A 24815-nucleotide genomic window follows, 5' to 3' on the forward strand; every position below is an offset into this window, starting at 1 on the left:
ATGTTAAATTCAGGGTTGGCGGTTTAAACCAATGAAAAAAAACAGTGGTTTAAACCAACTAATAAAACCATTTTTTTTCTTTTGTATGTATCTTTGTTAGTTTCATAAGTATTGTGGTTTTAACTATATGTAAGATTTTAATTATGTACAGCAGGGTTGGCAGTTTAAACCAGGGGTGTCAAACTCAAAACCCTTGGAGGGCCAATTCATGCTCTGAAGTGCCGTCATGGGGGCCAACAAGGGTAGAAAATACATTGACAAATATGGGCCATTTATGACTATCCACGGCCATGAGTTTGAAAAAAACATCAATAAAACCAGTGTTTCTTGTGAATTTTTAGTTTCATCAGGTAGTTTTAATTATAATATATATATATATATATATATATATATATATATATATATATATATATATATATATATATATATATATATATATATATATATATATATATATATATATATATATATATATATATATATACATATATAATGTACCAAAATTATGTTTTCAGTTACTCTGAGTTACAGCATTTGAATAGAGATTTGAGTTTACCAACTGACATTTTCATCCTGGTGTTAGTAAAATGACTGTGCATAATAAAAATAATAAAACCACAATACCTGATGAAACTAAAAAAGACTCACAAAAAACACTGGTTTTATTGATGTTTTTTTGGTTTAAATCAGGGGTGTCAAACTCATGGCCCACGGAATAGTCATAAATGGCCCATGGTATCATGGTAACTTCAATCTTGCCAATGTATTTTCTACCCTTGTTGGCCCCCATGATGGCACTTCAGAGTATGAATTGGCCCTTGAAGGGTTTTGAGTTTGACACCCCTGGTTTAAACTGCCAACCCTGCTGTACATAATTAAAATCTTACATATAGTTAAAACCACAATACTGATGAAACTAACAAAGATTCACACACCAAAAAAAAATGGTTTTATTAGTTGGTTTAAACCACTTTTTTTTTTTATTGGTTTAAACCATTTGTGGCTTAGTGCAGTACAGTATGTTATATGCATTTGCTCAGTAAGTTTCAGAAAACAATAAGTATGAATAAGTATTGTACTACTTTTGAATTTACACATAATTTAGCTACCAGTATTTTTCTGTATGCATTGTTGGAAAGGATTTTTCTTAAAAAATTTATCTGCTGTTTAGTGAAGTGGCAAATATATATATATATATATATATATATATATATATATATATATATATATATATATATATATATATATATATATATATATATATATATATATATATATATATATATATATATATATATATATATATATATATATATATATATATATATATATATATCTTACAACTGTTTTTGTAGCATGCAACTGGAAAATTAGAAGAGGTCTTTCATGTTTTACTACTCTTTAACATTGCAATTAAAAAGCATGTTAGAGAAGCTGGATTTTGTCTCTTACAGATTGTATGAAGATCAAATGAATATTTTGCTAAATCCATCTCTAAATCTATCTATAATTCCTTTTCAGACTCATATATGTATATACAGATAGAATTACTGGAATAAACATACTGAAAAGCAAAAAAAAATGGTTTAAACAAAAAAAATCATGGTTTAAACAAAAAAAAACATGTTTTTGTTTTTTGTTTTTTTTTAAACATTGGTTTTTGCCAACCCTGGTTAAATATTTCAGTGTAAAAAACAATTCATATTATTGACATTCAGTTGTGCAAGGGAGGAAGTGTGAACTTGAAGCATGCTGTCACCATGGCCAGCCTGTGTTGACATGTTATGTGTCCTGGGTGGAGGCTCCTCCAAGCTCCCCGGAGCAGTGTTTCATGGCGGCAGCTCACACCCTGGCTATACTTCACATGCTCTAGCGTGACTATTACACAACGTATCGCAATTTCAATTTCACCGCTGTGCTCAGTGAGTTAAGATGCTTCAGACAATGTGAATAAGCAACAACAAACTAGTAGCTGTTTTTACCCGTATTCAGGGACCATTCAATGAAAACAATACCTGTCGTTTAAGGGTTAACTGTAACTATTATTTTTGTTTTCATTATTATTATTATTATTATTATTAATATTAATATTATTATTATTGTTATTATTATTATTATTAATATTATTATTATTATTATTAATTATCTTTTTTATTTTATTTATTTATTTATTTTTTTTTTTAAATGGTTTGACAAAACCAAAGTTCATTCCCTCTCTTTCCCTGTCTTTTGCAGGGAGCTGATGCACATTCCACCAGTCGAGTCCTTGTTGCTGTTGTGGAAATATGTTATGAGGCTGGTGAGTGGAACTTGTTGAATGAGACCATTGTGACACTGACCAAGAAGCGGTCCCAGATCAAGATGGCAGTCACCAAAATGGTCCAGAAATGCTGTGACTACGTTGATAAGACACCCAACAAGGAGGTGAAGCTCAAGCTCATGGACACACTAAGGTCAGGAAGATGTTGAATTTGAGGACCAGAAATATACACTGCATTATATTTGATTTATAGAGTCCAGTCTGTCATCCTTTTCATTGATGGTATAGTGTTATGGTGTAGGTGGTAACTGTATATGACATTGAAGGGGAGACAGTAGCTGCTTCAAATAACTGTATGACATAAAGGAAATGTTAGTTATTTCAGATTGTTGTATGACATTCATGGGAAAATATCACAATTTTAAAGATGAAAAGCTAGAGACCTGATGATAACTCCCATGCTTCAACAGAACGATCACCGAGGGCAAGATCTATGTGGAGGTGGAGCGTGCTCGCCTCACCCACAAGCTCGCCGTGATGAAGGAGGAAGAGGGGGACATTACTGAAGCAGCCACCATCCTCCAAGAACTACAGGTGGAAACATTTGGCTCTATGGAACGTAAAGAAAAGGTGAGTCTTGCTGCTGACGTATTTTTAGTATTAAATGGTTTAATCATATTTTCTTGAAAAAATTGAAATGCATGCCTTTCATTGGTTTTATTTTGAATCACCATATTCAGCCTTATTAACCCTTGATCACCAGGGCTCCTAATATTACATCATCACCAGACATGTCTTGAATTCCAAACAAACTTTTGGGGTTAAAAAATACATTTAAAAATGGCACAAAGTTTATTCTCATATTTTACACATGAAATATATGCACTCTTAAACTTAATTATAAATTACTAATATTAGGCCATGAAGTTTGAATTGAAAAAAAAATATCAAATAATGTGTAAAAAATGGGGGGAAAACAAAGTACAGTAAACCCTCGATATTACGAAACTGCTTATAACGGATTTCGGATGTGACGGACAAGGTGAGTGGGTCAGAAATCCACAGGGCTGACCGAGAATATTTTTTTTAACCAACCGCACCCGTTAACTACAATAGCATCTGCTAGCCACCTCGCCCTCCTCCCTTTATCTGCTGACCCATCCTTCGGTTACTGTAGTCTTTTTCAGCCCACCTGATGAAATATTTTCCTCCTTGTGGTTCCCATTCAAATGAAGAACATATTTACACCACAAGAAAGTCTTATGCATCAATCCAATACATAAACTAAATATAATGGAAAATAGCTAAGTGTTTGTGAATGCCAGCACTGACAGCTTAAGGGGGGCAAAGCCCCCTTCCCCCCATTAAGTAGGTTAGGTTAAGTTAGGAATGATTAGTGGGGCGGCACACGATGGAACATGGCGGCGGCGGGGGTGGACCACTACCCGGCCCGTGTTGCGAGAAATACCTCCTCGCAGTAATATGTCGTTCTGCTGTCTACCACAGATGCACACTGGGGATTTACACAGCAGCAAAAACTTTAATTTGCCTGGTTTTGTTCTAGTTTGTCCACTTCTGATCTTTGTGAGCAGTGAGTGAAATATATAGAAACAGTAAGCAAGCTGAACCTCTCTCTGCAAGCTCTTTTGCGACTGCAGCTGTGGGCGGCGGTGGGTGTACAACAGGCATTGAAAAGTCAATCATTTAATGATTTGTGACAGAAACAGTTATCAGATTATTTCATAAAACACCGACAACTACCAAAAAAAAAAAAAATTGTCTGCCAGTGCAAGATTGGCGCACTTGTAAAATTTTACCCTTATATACCCGTAACAATGTGGCGCCCCTCGCCGGTCCCCACTGCCAACCTGGCAGCCTCAGTGCCTCGCAATCCATCACCAAGTGTGCTGTGTGGCCATATAAAGTGCAGATGTGGTGCCCTTGGCTCTCCTGCTCTTCATTTAAGGCACCACTGAGTGTGTGGGGGTTCACAAGAAAACAAAACTAAAAACCATAATAAAAAAATAACCGCGAAACCAATTGCGGTGTGGAATGGACTCTAAGACAATCAAGAGAACGTTAAATTACTCTGACAACCCTACTCTCTCATCGCGTCTGTGTTAATGAAGAGAGAGAAAAAAAGAATTTTGGTAGCGTGTTAAGTATGACACGAAGGAGGAGGGAGTAAGGGAGACTCCTACAAGTGATTAACGTGGAATATGGGGTAGGGTAGGGAGGAAACAAGCAGTGTTACATTATATGGTCTCGGTTTATTAGGACACTGGGTATTTACAAATAATCTGCCACCCCTTATAGAGGGGGGGGGATGATTTAACTCTCAACCTATCCTGTAACGGTGACGGGACAGCGAGTCTTAAAAGGACCAAGGGCGACAGAGGCCTCTATAGTCACAACCCTGTCATTATTCTGTTATTACCAATATTACAAGATAACGCAATATATACAAAGAAAAGGGGGGAAAAAACATTTATAAATATATAGGCGACGGCAACACTCCCCTTCCTCCTACCAGTCACAAAACTCGCTTAGCGACACTCACATCAACATCTCTGTGATGCGTCACAGAGGCCACGACAGGGGGGGGAGATCGCTAAACCCCTTACAAACACAACGATTTGACGCCCATCCTAACTAATGTGTGTGTTGGGGAAAGAAATTAAAAGGGGCTTCCCAATATGACTGAGGAGGAGGTGGTTACAGGCATTGAGGGATGACTTATCTGCCGGCGAGGTGATGTCTCATGGCTCCTGGGCTGGCTGCTCCATTCGCCAGGACGGCGAAGGTGCCGTGGGCACCCACTGTTAGCTGCGAGCAGGGCGAAGGGTATCAGATGACTAACTGTGGTAACCCTTATAAATCATGTGAACACTGTAATTTTAACTGGGAAGTTATATCCAAGGAGAACAGCGCCTACCTGCGAGCAGGGCGAAGGGTATCAGATGACTAACCTCGCCCAGCGCGGTGGAGGCGGGGGTTACCTCGTGAAGGGGGAGGGGGTAAGAGAAGCAACGGATAGGAGAGAGGCGGAGTGCATGCCGCTGATCGCCAGTTACCCTAACTAATAATTATGCAGGGAAGGTTATATCCTTCGACGATGGTTCGAACCTTTCTCGATAGGTTTGTAGAGGAAAATTAATGTCCAGACGTTATTTGCTCGTTTTGGGGGCACTACTCGGACAACATACACAATAAAAAAACTATATTATTATATTAGTTTCGTCGGTATTATTATACGTATTTTTAAATTTCCGCCACTTATAACGGACTTTCGGCACTAACTGACTAAGTTCCCCCCAATTAGTCCGTTATATCAAGGGTTTACTGTATATATTGAAAAAATCACAGCCAGCCACAGTGTTGAGGTATGCTGCTCAAACTTGCCACAAGTGGAGTCGAGATCTCCCCCAGGATGCTCCAGCCTCCCCAGCCCTTATACATCACAGGCTGCTTTGGCCCATGCTGATGTGGGTTCACGTCCTGCTCACCGCCACAGGCTGGGATTTTTCAATCACCGCCGAGTGGCCTAAGACTACCCACATGCTGTCCTGAAGACCACTTATCAACCTGGACTCTAGATTCTCTCTCTAAACAGAGGATCAAAGATTAGCTCCAGGGGGCAACATGAGCCAAGCAAGATGGCTCCACTTTAAACATTTGCCTGCGCCATAATGGACTGAGACCGACCATCAGGCCCCACCAAGAAAGTCTACCATCGCTTTTTTAGGCTGAGATGTAAGGAAAAAATGTACAGTATAAAAAAAAATGTAATATGTGGGCAGCAGGGGCAAGGACATCGGACTTCTCCTCCCGGCCGACACTAGCCCTCCCTAGTCCTCTCCCTCCTGGGCAGCCCAGCCACACACAGATCAGGATAGGCTATATTAATGAGAAATGTACTGAAGTAATTCAAAGGTAAAGAAGTGATATGAATTAGGAATGAAATGTATATACTGGAAATGGAAAAGTAAAAATAAATGACATATATGCAAAATAGGATAAGTATATGACATTATTGGGAATAATAAATAATAGGAAGGAAAATGATGAGTTGTGAAAACAATATTAGCACATAGTCTTCCACTCAACCCTTGGATATGCAGCTGATGCAGTATGTGTACACGTGGCCTTGCAGGCCGTGCACATGTACAGCAATCCCTCGCCATATCGCGGTTCACTTATCGCGGTCTCGCTGTATCGCGGATTTTTCACTATCGCGGGATTTTGTGGTAAAATAAGCATTTTCTAGCCAAAAAATGAAAACGATATAAATCAACGTAAGTAGGAACACACTAAAATAAGCACCTACGTCACCCACCTATTTTTTATTTTTCCGTCACGGCCTATTGCGCCGTTAGTCTTTTCCCTGGTTCACTCCTCCCCCATTTCCTTTCTTTCTTCTCCCTCTCCGTCCCCGTATTTTTCTCCTTCCTTTCTTCTTTTCCTTTCCCCTTCCTCCCAGTTTGTCTTTTTTAATCTCTTTCCCTCCTCCTCTTTCCTCACCTTTGCCTGACCCTCCCTACCTCTCTCTTAATCTCTTTCCCTCCCACTCACACCCTTTCTCTCCCCCACTTTCCTCACCTTTACCTGACCCTCCCTACCTCTCTCTGTTAATCTCTTTCCCTCCCACTCACACCTTTTCTCTCCCCCTCTTTCCTCACCTTTACCTGACCCTCCCTACCTCTCTCTTTTAATCTCTTTCCCTCCCACTCACACCCTTTCTCTCCCCCTCTTTCCTCACCTTTACCTAACCCTCCCTACCTCTCTTTTTTAATCCCTTTCCCTTCCACTCACACCCTTTCTCTCCCTCTCTTTCCTCACCTTTACCTGACCCTCCCTACCTCTTCTTTTCCTGTCCCATTTCCTCCACTCATTTCCCTTGTTTCCTCCTTTCTCACACCCTCTTATCTTTAGTCTTATCTCTCACTCTATCACTCTTCCTCCCTTTCTCCTTCCCCATTAGATTATATGAACACACACACACACGCTCGCTCGCTCGCACACACACACACACACACAGAAGGGGAAATGGGAAGGGTGTGTGGAGGGAGGGTCAGAAGTGAGTCAGGTCATGTCCTGACCAAAGCCCTGACCTGAGTCTCCCTTCTGCCACTCCCTCCCCACACCCTTCTCATTTCCCTTTCTGTGTGTGTGTGTGTGTGTGTTTACAACTATAGTGAAACTAAATTGTCGAGTCCATTTGGGCGTTGGCTCCCGCGAGTCCTTTCCTCCCCTCTGCTCTGCCACACAGTCACAACACCTATCTCTTCCTCTCATATGTAAGCTATAGGTAAATAGGTGTTGGGACTGTGTGGCAGAGCAGTGGGGAGAAATGGACCCACGGGAGCCAACCCCCAAATGGACTCGACAATTTAGTTTCACTATAGGTAAACACACACACACAGAAGGTGAAATGGAAAGGATGTGGGGAGAGAGGGGTGGAAATGAGAGTCAGGTCATGTCCTGACTGAAGTCCTGACCTGACTCTCCCTCAGGACCTCACCTGACTCTCCCTCAGGACCTGACATGACTCTCCCCACTGTCCCTCCCTCCCCACACCCTTCTCCTTGTTTTCATCCTCTTTATCTCTCCCTGTTTCCTCCACTACTTTTCCTTGTTCTCCCTTCTTACATCCTCTATTGGTATTTTTTTCATGACTCACTCTGTCCCTCTCCTCCCTTTCCCCTTCCGTATTTACCTAATTGTAATATAAAAGAAGTGAGCTACGCTCATATTGTCCTTTCTCTGAGTATTCTTCCGCCCCCGCCAAACTAATTCCTGCGTGAAGTTCGTTTTTACGAAGCAAATGTCTAAAGTCGAAACAAGAATTAGAGAATCATTTATTGGGACCGCATCGTAACAATGAAAGGTCAATAGGAGTGTGGGAAAGATTTGTAAGAGTGTGGGGAGGGTTTATAAAGCCTTAAAATATATATAAATAATAAAAAAATTATAAGGTCGCTACTTTGCAGATTTTCGCCTATTGCGGGGGGTTCTGGAACCTAACCCCCGCGATAGATGAGGGATTACTGTACTTACTCTTCACTCCTTGCGTCACTTCTCATCGTTGAAGTAGTTGTGCAGGAGCACCACATCTCTCTTGGGACCCTCTACTGCACATGTATGGAGTGGGCCTTCTGTCAAAGGTCTTGCATATGAGGTCCCTCAGGTCCCGAGGGGGAGTGGGGATGTTCGGAATCTCAGACGGCATTATATGTCCTATTTCACCAAATGTCCAGAATCCCGGACAGTGGGGCTGTAAATTTATGCTATACATAGGAGCCCCATGAAAGCACCTCACAGGGCAAGACCACAACTTAAACGGAGATATCAATGACAGCCAGCCTCATAGGTCCGGGAGGACACCACAAACTAGGTCACTCAACGGAATCCCGGACAACCCTGGTGGTAAAGGGTTAAATGCTGTATGGTGTAAGGAATATTTTAGGCACCCTGTGTTAAAAGGGGGCAGTGGCTGAGTGATTAGCTTGACAGCGCTGCGTCCAGGACGACGCAGGTTCACACTCCGCTTGGTGCCACAAGCTGAGATTTTTCACCGCCAAGTGGCCTAAGACTACCTACATGCTGTCCAGAAGTAAACCTATCAACCCAGACTCTAGATTCTCTCTAAAAGAGAGGGTCATTGATGAGCTCTGGGGGACAGCCTGAACCAAGCAAGGTGGCGCCACTATAAACACTTGAATGCGCCATAACAGGCTGGTGCTGACCATCAGGCCCCACCGAGAAAGCCTACTGGCACCATAGCCGGAAAAAAAAAAAAAAAAAAACTGGCCAGATGCCCTTTTTGCTTTTTCCATGGTAATACCATGTTTCAGATTCCATTTTCCTGTTGGTGTTGGAGGAAACCCTCTATCTAGACTGTCATTATGGTAAAAAAGCACACAAAAGCATGTTTTAGATTTTCTTTATGGCCACTGAGTCACTTCACTGAGCCACATTCCCAAATGAGGTTGGCTGGAGATTACTACTACCGTATGATTAATATGTCCATAATCCTTATTATTCATATTAATAGTCTAACAATGTTGGTACACTTCTAATAAACTAAAACCATAGTCAATAATATTGGAGTGAATGAATGTGACATAAATTGTGTGCATCTTTGGTGTCTGTGCACAAATGGGATAGCAGTCAAGGGTGATTGAAGAGGTTGGGGAATATTTTTATGTTCTTTACAATGTGAAAAAATCCCATACACATTCTATTTACATACCACAAAATGCCTTCAAACTTTCATCAAAGATTAAACCACCATGACTATATTAATGTGTCCATCATTAAAAATTTATGCAATTATCACAAAGCTATCCAGAGAGCATGTACCTATTTCAGACTTTGTTAAAAATGAACACTAACTCAAAAAATAAGGAGATTTTGGTTGTTTGAACTTTAGCAAACTTTTTGTTGATTTTTTGACTTTGGAAATGGTCTGTCACTCCCTCGTAATGCAGAGCACCACATTTCTTTCACAGTTTTTGAGTAATAGCCCTTCCCATATTCCCACACTTTCCACTCATAGTTTTTAAGGGATTTTAGGGAGACTTGTAATTGTTTGGATTGTATTTAGTTGTATGTTATATTGGATAAGAGAAAAATAAAACTGGTTCTTGTTTTCAGGTCGAAATGATCCTGGAGCAGATGCGTTTATGTTTGCTAAAGAAAGATTTTGTTCGCACTCAAATTATATCGAAGAAAATTAGTACAAAGTTCTTTGATAGTGAAGAAGTTGACAACCTGAAGCTTAAATTCTACAAGTAAGTGATATAAAGTTTTTTTATCTGTTTAGCTGGAAACAAACAGCACATCATATATATCATACATGTAATTATAAACCATGTTACTTATTTCTCAAAAGTGCCAATTCTTCTAAAGAATTCATAAGAGCTTGATAAAGAAAACTTGCCTAGTTATAGGTATTACATATCATATACGCACACATATAATATATATATATATATATATATATATATATATATATATATATATATATATATATATATATAAATATATATATATATATATATATATATATATATATATATATATTTAAGATTACTGTAATTTTTCAAAGACTGTAATTTTTCAAAGACTATCTTTCCATATTATAGTCATCTAATCACCACCTTGTCTTCTTCACCCTCATTGATTGTATAAAATTGACCCTTTATTTCTAGCTGGGGTGTAAAGTCATATTTAACCCGTACAGTGTCGTCTTTTGTCATCAATAGGGGTCATGCCAGGTTGCACTTTTTTTTCGTATTTTTTTTTATTTGCCCCTTAAAATGTAAAAAAAATACAAATTATTTGATATATATATTACTTATATGTGAGGAATGGAAGCGCGGCTACCCTAAAGTGTTCGTCCTCTTATTTTTTCTCCATCTCAGAGCTGACGATGTCATGCCAGAAAAGAGAAATTTATCTTAAAAATTTTTAGAGCCTATATTCTTTACATTATAAACACTTCTCACAACCCTATATCGTGAGTAATGTATAAGTACTTCTTTACATCACAAAAAACTAAAAAAATAAACAGTAATAGTAAGTACAAGAAAATGGTTGGATGCGCATCAGGCAACACCGCTCGCTTCAAGGCCGTCTCTACTACAACTGTAGTTCTCAAAGCTCAACATAATACTATGATGCTTCCGACGATCAGTTTTCATTTCCGATTACTTTGAAGTGTAATTTACAATTCCTCATGCCTTACTGATTATAGAATCAAGGAGTAATTACCTAGAAGAAAGTAACTTACCTTCTTGTATAATGATTTTTTTTGGAATGCGGACAAATGTACAGAAAGGCCCTTTAACATCCATTTAAAGATACAAAAACTTGTCAAATTATTGCTCTTTACTGTCAATGAACAATGTTACATACACAAACAAAAATAAAGTGCATATAAGCCCTCAAAACAGCATGAGTATATATACGTACTAAACATTTCCCTAAGAGGTACGTATATGTAAGTACTAAACACTGTACGGGTTAAAATATTCCAACTCCGACTCCAAGAAATTTTAAGGTTGTGACTCCAACTTCGACTCCACCCCCTCTCCTTGAAATATAACATTTCCACCTGAAATCAATATTTCCCACAAATTTCCCATGAAGTGGCAACACTGGCCTAGCAGTGTGCTCCAGTACTTTACACAAGAATTGATCACCTAAAGGAGTCAAAGTCGGAGATATTTTTACCAACTCCAACTTCAGTCAAATGTAGCTGACTCCTCAACTTCTAAATTTGACTCCAACTCCACACCCCTGATTTCTAGGACCTCAGTTTCCTGTAGTCTGGACTTTCCATTTAAAATTCTTATAATCAAAATCTTTATATGCCACCATTTTCTGGATGCTACTCATAATTTGAGACATCTACCAGTTAGTGCATGCAGTAGCAGTGTTGTTTTTGTTGCAAGGTCATAAGTGTGGTGGTTGTACAATGAGTGTACATATATAGTCAACATTTGTCCATTCAGTTCCATTTTATTTCAGATAATATCTGTCATTACAAATAGCTTCAAAATCATCAATAAGCTAGAATTAACAGTAGATGAGCACTGTTCCTATCTCACCACTACCCCATTAATAGAGCAAAGGCATGCAAGTGGTTGTCTGCTCTATGTTAACAAACTTGGTGCCAGATGATGCGCCACCATTTATCATTGAAAAACTTATCTATTACAATAACAAAGAGCATGAAGAGGGACACAAGTATCTGCTTGATCTTTGTTTACAAATATTGTCCTGGCCAGCTGAGAATGAATGTCAGCAGTATTTCATATCCATATCTCTATATATCAGATGTCCTATCCCCTCATGGGAACTTTCCCCAATGTGGTGGCCATGGTAGAAGCATCTCCAGTATTCCCTATTCTGGCACACCCACTCAACACATTAAATTCCTTGCCTGCTAACTTTCACTTTTCACCTAAATTCCCTATTCTAGTTTTTATTTCTCTCGTCTCAAAAATGTCAACCTTTAGTGTGAATCTCAGAATTCATCTAAAATATGTGTATTACATATCAAATTAAACCTTGAACCTTGAATTTTATTTATCTGGACATAATTTAAGAACTGTCTATTAAGAGTGAGGCATTTGATAATGTCATAGCATGTCACCGAATATTAATTCATGCTGAATTTTGTGATATACATATCACTGTTTTAGCTAAGTAAGCATGTGTTTGGAAAGCTGTCCTTGATTTTTATATAAATTACAACTATTTAGTTTTGTTTATAGACTGTGGCACGGTCTTGAAGTGAAAGTACTTTGAGTGTAATGTGTGATGTTTTTTCCCATTTTTCCCATACATAACTTATGCACTGGAGAAAAATAACATAACTATATTATAAATAGGATTCCTAATACCTTACTATTGATGCCCTAAAATATCTTGTAAGAGACCCCAGTAGGCCACAGGCTCCGTCACACGTTACATGCGTAGTGTGAGAAACGTTACCGAAGCATGCGGTAACGTTTCTCACGCATGCCATCTCTTAGTGAAATGTCAGTCATTCATTACACAGCCAGAGTCTACCACTGAAGTTGAACCAGCTCCCAAGCCAGTACCAGGTAGCTATGTACTGGTTCATTATACAACCAAGAAGATATCTAAACATTATGTTGCAGTCATTGAGTCAGAGTCTGAAGAGACGATGTTCAATGTAAATTACCTTAGAAAGAAGGGCACCGACAGACTTGGTCATACTCATTAAAATCCGTTAATTCTAAGCAGAGTTATGTTGCGGCAAAGTATGAAAAAGTAAGTTTTCAGTAAATGGACATATGTAGTTCGCTGGCACTAAAAGCCCGTCCATTTAAAGTTAAAACTCCTCAGCTGCATATTCTTTTGAGTCTCCCTTCACTCTCTTATGTTGTTTTTGCCCTCCCACACTCCCGTTTTCTATTTTCTCTTTCGAGGGCAACTTTTCCTATATATGTAGTTGGTAATCCAAGCAGTGGCTGTATATTTCCAACTTTGTAACCTGCGTTATAGTCATAAAGTCTTCAGAGCAGCACGGGCCTTCTCTGCACTTTTATGTAGTGCCTTCTTGCCTTTCTTGACACCACCCATGATGTAGAAAGGCAAGTTAATGATGAAGTATGAGGAGACCAGAATTAAAGTATAACCCGCTCTCTGTTTGTGTGTCACTGGGGCCTGAAACAAAGGGAAGGGAGGCTATAGCTTCATCGAAAAGATGCCAAAAAACTCCAGCAACATTATTTTATCCACTGAATTGAAAAAATATTTATATATTTACCCATATTACATTATAAACAAGTGTTATGCATGCATATGGGGTTGCCAGATGTTGCCAATATTTTATCTAATTTATTAAAAAAAAAAATTCTTGTATTCACACCACAGAACTTTTTTTTTATGTTTGGGATACTTTCAGTTATAAAAAATTCACATTTTGGATCAAAATGAGTGTTATTATAATATATATATATATATATATATATATATATATATATATATATATATATATATATATATATATATATATATATATATATATATATATATATATATATATATAGTAACAGTGAATTGTATACTATTTTGTTTACATAAAAATCGCACAAGTAACGTGTCCCACTTTTCCGGTAACGTGTATGACGGTCACATTTCCGTTAGCACAATAATTATTAGGAATAACCAAATTTGCTGGCTACAGTAGGTTGCTTATCTATTTATCTATTACTGATATGAAGCACTCCTTAATTGAACCAGTAAAACACAGAGTTAATGGAATTACGCAGGCAAAGTCGGAGAGGAGGTAGCATCGCAGTAACGTTCCTCACGCAGCTTTTGAAAATATATATAAAATCTGGATTAAAACATATAAACAAACTGATTGTGGCATGAGGTAGACTGAAGTACTGGTAATATATCTTGCACACTTTTAATAATATAACTCAGAGTAGTTCAATAAGTTGTCTCCAAATGTAACGTTCCTCACGATGGAAGGACCCTCATACAACCATCCATGAAAATATGAAATGGCCATGGTGACAACACACCTCTCGCACACTAACACAAATTATTACTCAACTCGCCATTCACGGCCTCATCCTTACAAATAACCTGATGCCCTCAAGTAAATGCCCTCACATACCATATCTTCTCAGAAAATTCTATAAAACCTTCCTGTCAACTGTCATAAGCCTACTCCAGGTCCATGAAAGCAACAAACAGCTTTTTACCCTTCTCTGGTTACTCTTCAATTATCATTTTTCGTGCTAAGATCTGGTCCACATATTTCTTCCTTTTTCTAAATCCAACTTATCCCCTACATTTTGTTATTTTTATTATCCACTCTTTAAAACCCTTCCAGGTGGTGTTATCAAAAAATTGGCTATTCTTCACAATAGGAAAGAGCACAATGACAGGCTCAAACATCTACCTTCTCTGTATTAACAAACATGGTACTGGCCAACTTGGTCTGGCAGTGCTTGCTGTAAAAGAATTTGATGAAGATTCACAAAACCATTTGTTGCTTCATTTTTCTACTTTAATTCAGAAAGTCTGGACTCAAGTTTTTCAGGCAACCGCTCTCCGATATTACTAGTTCATGAAGTCAAGGGACTATTGTACTTTATAGTATGCACCCATTCCATATAGTCATGCCATACACCAGGGGATCTACATTTCCATTTGATCCTTATCTGCAATCACAATTTTTTCCTCAGCCTCATGATTGACCTGGATAGCCACGAGGGCTCCTTCCTGAGCATCTGCCGCCATTACCGTGCTATCTATGACTCAAAAACTGTGCAGAACAGTGAAGAGGAAAAGAAACGGATTTTGAAGCATGTGGTGTTGTTCATCATTCTGGCCCCGTACGATAATGAGCAGAGTGACCTCCTTCACAGAATTAAAGAAGACAAAACCCTGGAAGAAATCCCAATGTACAGGTAAGTGAAGGTAAAGTTGAAAGCTTACGCTAAGCTGTGTGTTGCCTCTGTGCTCATCTGTCTTTAGCTCTCGTGGTGGGTAAGAACTCGTAGCCTAGGAACAAGAGTGTATCTTATTCCAAAGGATTTGTTAATGTTTATGGATTCAGTTTTATTTTACTCTGCTTGATTACCCATAGTTTATGGCACTGACAATGCACCAAACTATTTACATCAATCTCTACCAGATGGAACTGTTGACAATTATAACTTCAGCAATTGAATTTTAGAATATCCTCAGCTAAGATATCAATCAACATTAATATTATGGGTGGTTTATCCATAACTTACCATGCTTTCAGAGACCTCCTCCAGTTGTTTGTGACTGCTGAACTAATCAAGTGGTCTGGTCTGTGCGAGGTTTATGAGAAGGAGCTGAGGTCCGATGCCACAAATGTTTTTCCCAACAAGGAAGAAGGCAATGACAGGTGGACCAAGTTGAAGGACAGGGTTGTGGAGCATGTAAGTTATATACTACATTGACTGTATGCACTATGAATTCACAACTTTACCCTTGAATATGTTTTAAAGACATCAATTGAAGCCAAAAAATTTTTTTTTAAATGCAAAAAAAAAAAAGTTCCTTAATTTGTAGGTAAATCACTTTATTCTTCCTGTGTGTGTGTGTGTGTGTGTGTATATATATAGGTCTCTCTCTCTCTCTCTCTCTCTCTCTCTCTCTCTCTCTCTCTCTCTCTCTCTCTCTCACACACACACACACACACACACACACACACACATTATAGCTAATAAAATCATCCTGGAAGGCAATAAAAAGTCAAATATTATTCCATAGATAGGACAAAAATTGTGTAAGCATTTCATGTGTTCTGTACATATGTCTACAATGCCCAATCTCACAGGAACTTTCCTCAAGAGGGTGGCCACGGTAGAAACATCTCCAATTTTCTGTTTTCCAGCACGTTAGATCCCATTCCTGCTAACCCTCTCTTTTTCTATCTAGTATTCATAATTCTGTTGATCCATCCCCTGACACACTCCTTCAATCCTACCCTTATATACTCTTCACAGTCATCCTCAGTCATTTTCATCACATTTCCAAACCATCTTGGTACCATGTTGCACCTGTACAACCACTCCATAATCTAATCCCTTCGCTGTTGAACATGAAAACTCGTACCATATTTTCGTACATATTTTCATTACATTCTTCATCCAAACCTGACGCGCCACATTCACTTTTTTATGTACCTCATTTCTATTTATTTATGATTGCTGTGCTGCTTTCCATGTCCATGTCTAATCCATATGACAGTTGAGAGGAATATTCTGTTTCTTATACCCTCACAGCTCTCCTTTCGTGACTTCCCTGCTCATCTATTACATGTCTACCTTTCACTTCTCTCCCCTCCAGGCTTACATAATGCTGTTCAGAAGTACTTAAATTCAACCATTTTCATCATTCTTTCATCACCCAAACAGATTTTACTCTGTTGTGCTCTCTGCTTTCATGCTGTATAGCTTTGCAAAATCATTAATCTATTTTCCTGCCCTCACAAATACCATTACCTTACTCTTGCCAACTTTTTTCTTTTAGCTTTATCCTCTTACATACAGTAAAATTCATCCACAGTCCTCTGTACCATTCTCATATTATCATACAACACTGTAGCCATCCACTGCAATTAGGCCTGCCAACAAAGACTACTCCATATATCTCAACCTTGCACCCAAATCCACTACTCTTCTTGCTTTAATTTTTCTCATACAACAATCCATACAAATATTAGTGGCCTTCACACACTCATCTTGCATCCTCACCAATGCCAAAACTCACCCAGGTCCTTGTTCATGCTCACAGAAGCACACTCATCTTTTTACAGAGGACCCAGTCCTATCAAGTAAACACCGTTTTACATCATATATCATCAGGATATCCAGTAAACATTTCCTATCAACCATGTCATGTACCTTTTCTAGATCCACGAAACCAGCATAGCTTCCTACCCCTCTAGTTACTTTTCCATCATCATTTCAGTACAAAAATCTGATTCCCGTATCCCATCCCCATTTAAAAATCCCTTATTCCTCACCAACACTTTTATTGGTTATTTTTAAACCATATTAAGAAAAATCTACAGAGTTGTGAATCATCAGTCCCTAACCTTATTGTAGCATACAGCACAAGTTTAACTTTTCCCTAGACCCTGTCTAATGGATGGATTGAAGGTTTTGAGGAGACCTTGTAGCTCTACATAATTAAAAGGTTTGTTGAAAATCTAAATATGTTTGTTTTATTTTACAGAATATTAGGATGATGGCCAAATATTATACTAGAATTCATTTGAAGAGGATGGCTGAACTTTTGGACCTTTCAATTAAAGTAAGTAAATATGTCAAGACTGCTTACTCTGGATAGTGTTGGTACCTTTAGTAACCATTTGAAGACTAGTAGTACTTGTAATCATAACACTTTTCTTCAGCTAGCCCAGGTTTCATTCTACAGTACCCTCCCGAGTTTCACGCTTGCTTCATTCCGCAGGTGTAGCGCTAAACTCGGGGTATTGAAAACATTGAAAAAGCGCTTATTTGTTCCGCCCCTTGGAGAGAAAACGAGAAAACGGGTCGTTTTGAAGCTGCAGCTGAAGGCGGCTGGCTGCCTAGGAGGTCCTTGACTTACGACAGAGTTCCATTCCTTACAAATAGGCACCTGTCACCCACATTTTTTTATGTTGCGGCCTATTGTGCCATTAGGCTTTTCCCTGGTTCTCTCCTCCCCCACTTTCGTTTTTTCTCCCTCTCCATCCCCATATTTTTCTCCTTCCTTCTCATTTTCTCTCTCTTCTTTTCCCGTCCCATTTCCTCCACTCATTTCCCTTGTTTCCTCCTTTCTCACACCCTCATTTATAGCCTTATCTCTCACTCTATCACTCTTCCTCCCATTCTCCTTCCCCATTAGATTATATGAAAACACACACACACACACACACACACACACACACACACACACACACACACACACACACACACACACACACACACGGGGAAATGAACACACACACATGGGGAAATGAACACACACACACGGGGAAATGAGAAGGGTGTGGGGAGGAAGGGAGAGTCAAGTCATGTCCTAACTGAAGCCCTGACCTGACTCTCCCTTCTGCCCCTCCCTCCCCATACACTTCTCCTTTCTCCTTGTTTTCATCCTCTCTATCTCTCCCTGTTTTCTCCACTCCTTTTCCTTGTTCTCCCTTCTTACATCTTCTATCTGTATTTTTTTTATCACTCACTCGGTCCCTCTCCTCCTCCCTTTCCCCTTCCCTGTATATACCTAGTTGTGATACAAAAGAAGTGAGCTACGCTCATGTGGTCCTGTCTCTGAGTATTCTTCTACTGCGGTCAACAAACCAGTTCCCGAGCGAAGTTGAAGTTCATATTTACGAAGCAAATGTCAGAAGTCGAAGCAAGAATTATTTAATCATTTATGGGGACTGCATCGTAACCACAAAACGTCATAGGTTGAGACCGTCGTAACCTGAGGATCCCCTGTAAGGAGATTGATCTACAGGATGGCCACCTAACTGAGGTTACACAATAACGGGGCTCATCCTTCCTGATAAGACGAGGGGTTGGAGTTCAATGTTGTTGATGTCACTTTCTTCACCACTAACACCATTTTTGAAGTTTGAAAAAGTCAGTTTCAGCTCTCTCCGAGTTGCACTCACACAAAGAGTTTTTTTGGGAGCAAGAGGAGGCTTGTGAGGAGTGGAGGTCACTGGCTGTGGACACTCAGGCGCGGAACCAGACGCAGAAAATACAAAAAACTTTCCTGACATTGTTACAGTCACGGAAACACTGAGAATGGCACGGAGAAGTTGTGTGGCAACCTAGTAGTCACGCTGAACCATATGACCCCACACAAATTTCAAAATTACAGCAGAAAAAGGCAGAAGAAAAAAAAGAAAAAAGAAAAAATTGTACCTTCAGCGTATACCGCGCAGGGGTAACTTTCTGGCATTTTTTAAATGAAAAAGGTGCGCGTTATACACCACAAAATACGGTAATATGCCTTACAATAAGGGGGGACCAGATACTAGCTATACACCAGAATGCAATGTGAATGTCATATAACACTTCGAGATTGATATGGAGAGCGTGGCTGTGAGAGAAAACAAACAAACCGGCAACCGCTCAAGTGCACCATGCCTTTAAAAACTGTGCTCTTTAAACCTCAATATCTCAAAACTAGTATATTTTTTTGTTTTTCTGCAACTATTTTACCAAACTGAATGAGAAACTCATCATTGGATAAACAAATAAAAATGTGATTTTTTGATCGTTCAACATTTTTCAAGTATGGATAAATTGTTGTACAAATTGAGAAAAACTCACAAAATAAAGAAAAAAATTCCTTACTAAAAAAAAATGATCAATCGTTTAGTTATTCTATAATGCATATTTGGTATTTTTTTCATCGCTGTAAGTTATTAGATAAGAAAGTAGTTGTGTTATATTTAAAATAAAAAAAAAAAATAAGTTCAGAATCAAGCTATGGATCTGAAAATGAGTGCAGATTATTTCGGCATAGGCATATGTTTCACATAAATATAACCATGGCAATACACTGGTAATTAAGAAATGGTTTGACACTTCCCTTAACCCCTTCACTCCGGCGACGCTGATGTCGGCGTCCAACGGCATCACTGTATGGAAAGGGTTAGTCCTTCTAAACCTCTTAATCCTCTTCCATTTCCTCTTAAACCTCTTCTAAACCTCTTAAGAGGAAATGGAAGAGGATTAAGAGGAATTTAGAGGAGGATTGAGAGGTTTAGAATAGGATTAATCCTCTTCCATTTCCTCTTGACCTTTTCCACACTGTGACACCGACGTCTGCGTCACAGATGGAAAGGGTTAAGCGCTGCAGGAGGCGAAGCCACTGGGACTGAAGGTCTCCTGGGCCAAAACCAAGGTCCAGTCATTTTGAGGCATGCTGGATGACAGTTCAGTCTGTTCATGCACGTAGTGAGGACATTGAGGTCACCAAATATTTCACATACCATGGTAGCATAGTGCACAATAATGGTGTGTCTTGCCAAGAAGTCATTCAATGGATTTACTGTACTTGGTCCACGGTGTTATGGACTTGCTTAACATGAGTGTATGATGTTGTCGATATCTATGCAAGCAGACAAAGAATTGAATGTTTGTCACCTGTGCTCTCAGCCTTACTGTATTTCTGTGAGATATGGACACTGAATAGACTTGGAGGCATGTTGATGCCTCTGGTATCCAAGTGCCTTTGCACTAGAATTACTTTGTGTCGAACCAGCAACCATTTGATGAAATTGAATCAAGGTCTGTTACCAACTTAGTCCTGAAAAGCCAACTCCACCTACATGGGCACGTGGCACATTTCCCAGACATCGATCCTGCTTATAGGGTTGTTTTTGTAGACAACCCTGAGTGGAGAAGACCAAAGGAGTGCCCATGTAACTCATAGATGGGGCTTGGAATGGAATGGATAGCTGCGTGGAGGCTTGCTCAGGGGGACAGTCAGGAGTGGAGGCAGCAGTTGATTGAAGCAACTCACCACCTGGCGTAACTCACTCGCCATTACTCATATGCTATTGATCCATTTCCCTGGTGGTCCTCTCCCCTTCCTGCCCTCATACACTCTTATTTACAAAGCTATCCTCATTCAGTCTCATCACACTTAAATCTCAGTGCATCATTCTTCACCCATTCACCCACTCCACAGTCCAGTCCCTCTGCCAAAACTCTCATACACATCTTTTTTTCTTTATCTCATCTTGAAAGAGCATATGCACATCTTATATTGCTCATTCCCAAACGAATGTGGCAACATAACCATTTGAAAATACTCATCCTATCCATCTATACTTCCATAGAAGACCTTGCCTGCTGTGTCTCAGTTTGTGCTCAAATTTCCAAGGGATATGTCAATGTTTGTAGAATATTACAACTACTTAATGAGGAGACGTCCAGAAATCAAAATCACCAATAACTACTGTATTCCAGGAGAGTGAAGAGTTCCTGTGTCAACTGGTGGTATCTGGAACAGTAGTGGCTCGCATGGACAGGCTGGAGGGTGTGGTCAACTTCGGCACCACCCCAGAGCACTCGCAGCTCCTCAACACCTGGTCAGACTCTCTCCACCACCTCATGGCTCTAGTAAACAAGACAACACATCTCATCAACAAAGAGGAAATGGTACATAAGCATCTCCTGCAAGTTAAAGAATAGCCATCTACCCTAAAAGTAAAGTTTCCTCTGTATTTTTGAGGGAAGTGAAGTGATAGGTAATCTGTTCTTTTTAGGATGTAGGTATATAATGGAGCAGCAGCATATGCGATTACCATCTTCTATTTTTAGTCTGGGTGTCTTCAAGGTCAAGGTGTCACTAAAGGAATGCTAATGCTGCAGTAATTGTATAGGAAATATTTTTAATGTATCAAAAATAATGCAGGTTAATAAAGGCTGTCTAAAAGATATTCAGTTTTGTAATTAAAATTTCACATTTGACAATTTTTTTACTGACCCTTCATTTATTTGGGTGTGGCTAGGGTGGTGCATTTGTGATGCCTGTCTGTGGAACCAAGCCTAGGTTAACCTTTAAAGGGTTTTAGTTTCTCATGTGGGCTCCTGGATCACCAAATGCCTCCCCTATCTGATGAACTCACTTAAACCTTAAATTACAGGTGAGTGAATCAGTCGCGGTGAGTGAATCAGTCGCGGTGAGTGAGTGAGTTAATGAATGAGCGAGTGAGTGAATGTGTGTGTGTGTGTGTGGGTATGCATGCACGCGTTTTCGTATTTTTCTCAAATATTCATCCACAAAACAATTTACGTTAACGCCTTTACGAACGGACATAAAAATAAAGTAAATAAAAATTAACACTGTACTAAGCCCAGTGACGTATCAGCTAAAGGGGAGGGGGAGGGAGGAGGACCATATACCCAAACATTTCGGCGTCCAACACACACACACACACACACCACGGGGCGACTGTTTATACGGAGCGCACACAACACGTTCGCCAAACCTATATATGTGTGTATGTGTGTGTGTGTGTGTGTGTGTGTGTGTGTGTGTGTGTGTTTCCCTTCCTCGATTACAGGGAAGTTCACCCCGTCACCTTCTGATAGCACAAACCTTGTCCACAACACCCATTTTAAACTCCATGCGGGCCATCACCTCCGCGACGGGCAACGGTACTCACAAATCCACCATATCCCTTTCTCCAACAGTTCGCTCCCCGCGCCACCTCCGTGTGTTAGTCGTAAATTTACAAATCTTTGCGCCGTGAGATCCGCCTCCTCGGCCTCGGGGTGGGCGGAGGTTGCCGGGACCACCTCTCGGCGCTGTTCCCTTTACCTCGGGCAGAGACGGCGGCAGGGGCTGCCGACGCCCCGACACGTGGCGGCCTAACCACGGAGCCGCGCCTCCTGGGAGACCCTCGAGCCGCCCCCGCGCCGCCCCCTGCACGGAACGCGGAGGCCCTGGACGGCATAGACACACAGCCTCTGCGAGCCGTGTAGTGTCGCCCAGTACCTTCTCGTTCCGTGCAGGGGCGGGGCGAGGTCGAGGTCACGGAGGTCTTGCAGGAGGCTCCGCGCCCGTCTTGGGGCGTCCGCGGCCCAGCGCCCCGCAAACCCGCCCAGCGCGAACCCGAAGAGAAGAGCCTCGCCGAGGAGCCGGACCACAACGCCACGACGCAACGATCTGTGGGTTTACGCCACGGTAAAGATGACTGCCATCCTTACCTTGGGGTTACACCGACACGAAGGCTGCGCGTGTGCAATGTGCATGGGTGGGTGAGTGAGTGAGTGAATTAATGAATGAGTGTGAGGGTGAGTGAATGAGTCGGTGAGTGAGTGAGTGAGTGAATGAATGAGTGTGAGGGTGACTGAGTGAATGAATGAGTGTGAGGGTGAGTGAATGAATGAGTGAGTGTGAGGGTGAGTGAGTGAATGAATGAGTGTGAGGGTGAGTGAGTGAGTGAATGTGTCGGTGAGTGAGTGAATGAGTGTGAGGGTGAGTGAGTGAATGAATGTGAGGGTGAGTGAGTGAGTGAATGTGTCGGTGAGTGAGTGAATGAGTGTGAGGGTGAGTGAGTGAATGAATGTGAGGGTGAGTGAGTGAGTGAATGACTCGGTGAGTGAGTGAATGAATGAGTGAGTGAGTGAGTGAATGAATGAGTGTGAGGGTGAGTGAGTGAGTGAATGAGTCGGTGAGTGAGTGAGTGAGTGAACTGTGAATGAACGAGTGAATGTGTGTGGGTGGGTGGGTGGGTGGGTATGCATGCGCGCGTTTTCGTATTTTTCTCAAATCTTCATCCACAAAACAATTTAAGTTAACGTCTTTACGAACGGACATAAAAATAAAGTAAATAAAAATTAACACTATACTAAGCCCAGTGACGTATCAGCTAAGGGGGAGGGGGAGGGAGGAGGACCATATACCCAAACATTTCGGCATCGAACACACACACACACACATACACCACGGGGCGACTGTTTATACGGAACACACACAACACGTTCGCCAAACCTATATATGTGTGTGTGTGTGTTTCCCTTCCTCGATTACAGGGAAGTTCACCCCGTCACCTTCTGATAACCCAAACTTTGTCCACTAAAACCCATTTTAAACTCTGAGGTCGGTATTGTCAGACGCTTCCACCTCTCACAAACTATTTCCAAAGGGCCGAGAAGAAGGATAATCAGGTTCTCGTGAGTGTTTCTTCACATTCAGGGTACAGAGGAAGGGTCAGACTACCACCATAGAAAATGAAATACACAAAAAGAAATAGTGTAAAATACAGCTGATTTGGATTTGAATTATAAACTTTCTTGCCTAATAATAGCTATACGATTTATATGTTTATTTATTCATTTATTTTGGATATTAAATTATGTTTATAGGCATCAGCTTAATCAATTGCAGGGTCATAATACCCCTGGAAATGCCCTAAACTCCTATAAAATGAAAGTCCTGTCAAATATGTGTGCTTGAGAGCCGAAATGTTTAAGAAGAGGACCCTCAGACCATGGACCAAAATATCACGAGCTTGTACACGACCGGTAGAATCAGTGTCTTAAGTTCTGAGTGTATATATACGTCACACGTTTAAGTAGGCTAATTCGTTCGTGGAAAGTGTAAATCCGTGTGAGAGAGAGAGAGAGAGAGTAAATAGATGAAGAGAAACAAGAAACAACAATTAGTGAAGTACAAAAAATATCATTAAGTCCAAAATTATTCAAATAAGATTGAATAATGAGAAAGGGAGAAAGAAAGAAAAAGAAAGAAAGTAACGAAGAAGATTGAACTTTAGAAGAAGAAACCATAAAGATAGATAAATTGATAGATATAGATAGATAAACAGATAGATGGAGATAAAAAAATAACAACTGACTATCAAGGGTCTAGAAATATTGTCACACTGTTAAAGGTTACGAGAATATTAGCCTCATAAAGATTTCTACAAGACTGGCGGCGGAGGTGAAGTCGAGAGAGATGGAAGAGTGAGTCACGTGTCCGAACCCCACTACTACTACTACTACTA

The 24815-nt window shown here is 40.1% G+C and overlaps 1 protein-coding gene across 2 annotated transcripts in view; it reads left to right on the forward strand.

Moving 5' to 3' along the window:
- LOC126995632 (26S proteasome non-ATPase regulatory subunit 12-like) overlaps positions 1-21774 on the forward strand; it is a 34654-nt gene extending 12880 nt beyond the window's left edge. For both annotated transcript variants that reach the window (XM_050855367.1, XM_050855377.1), the window contains exons 3-9: positions 2236-2453; positions 2731-2890; positions 9917-10053; positions 15001-15225; positions 15567-15726; positions 17531-17608; positions 21268-21774. In XM_050855367.1, the coding sequence (XP_050711324.1) occupies positions 2236-2453; positions 2731-2890; positions 9917-10053; positions 15001-15225; positions 15567-15726; positions 17531-17608; positions 21268-21492 (1203 nt within the window). In that variant the 3' untranslated portion in view covers positions 21493-21774. The remainder of the gene's footprint in view (positions 1-2235; positions 2454-2730; positions 2891-9916; positions 10054-15000; positions 15226-15566; positions 15727-17530; positions 17609-21267) is intronic.
- Positions 21775-24815: the final 3041 nt, after the last annotated feature.

Source organism: Eriocheir sinensis, chromosome 1 (genome assembly GCF_024679095.1).
Source record: "Eriocheir sinensis breed Jianghai 21 chromosome 1, ASM2467909v1, whole genome shotgun sequence".
NCBI lineage: Eukaryota > Metazoa > Arthropoda > Malacostraca > Decapoda > Varunidae > Eriocheir > Eriocheir sinensis.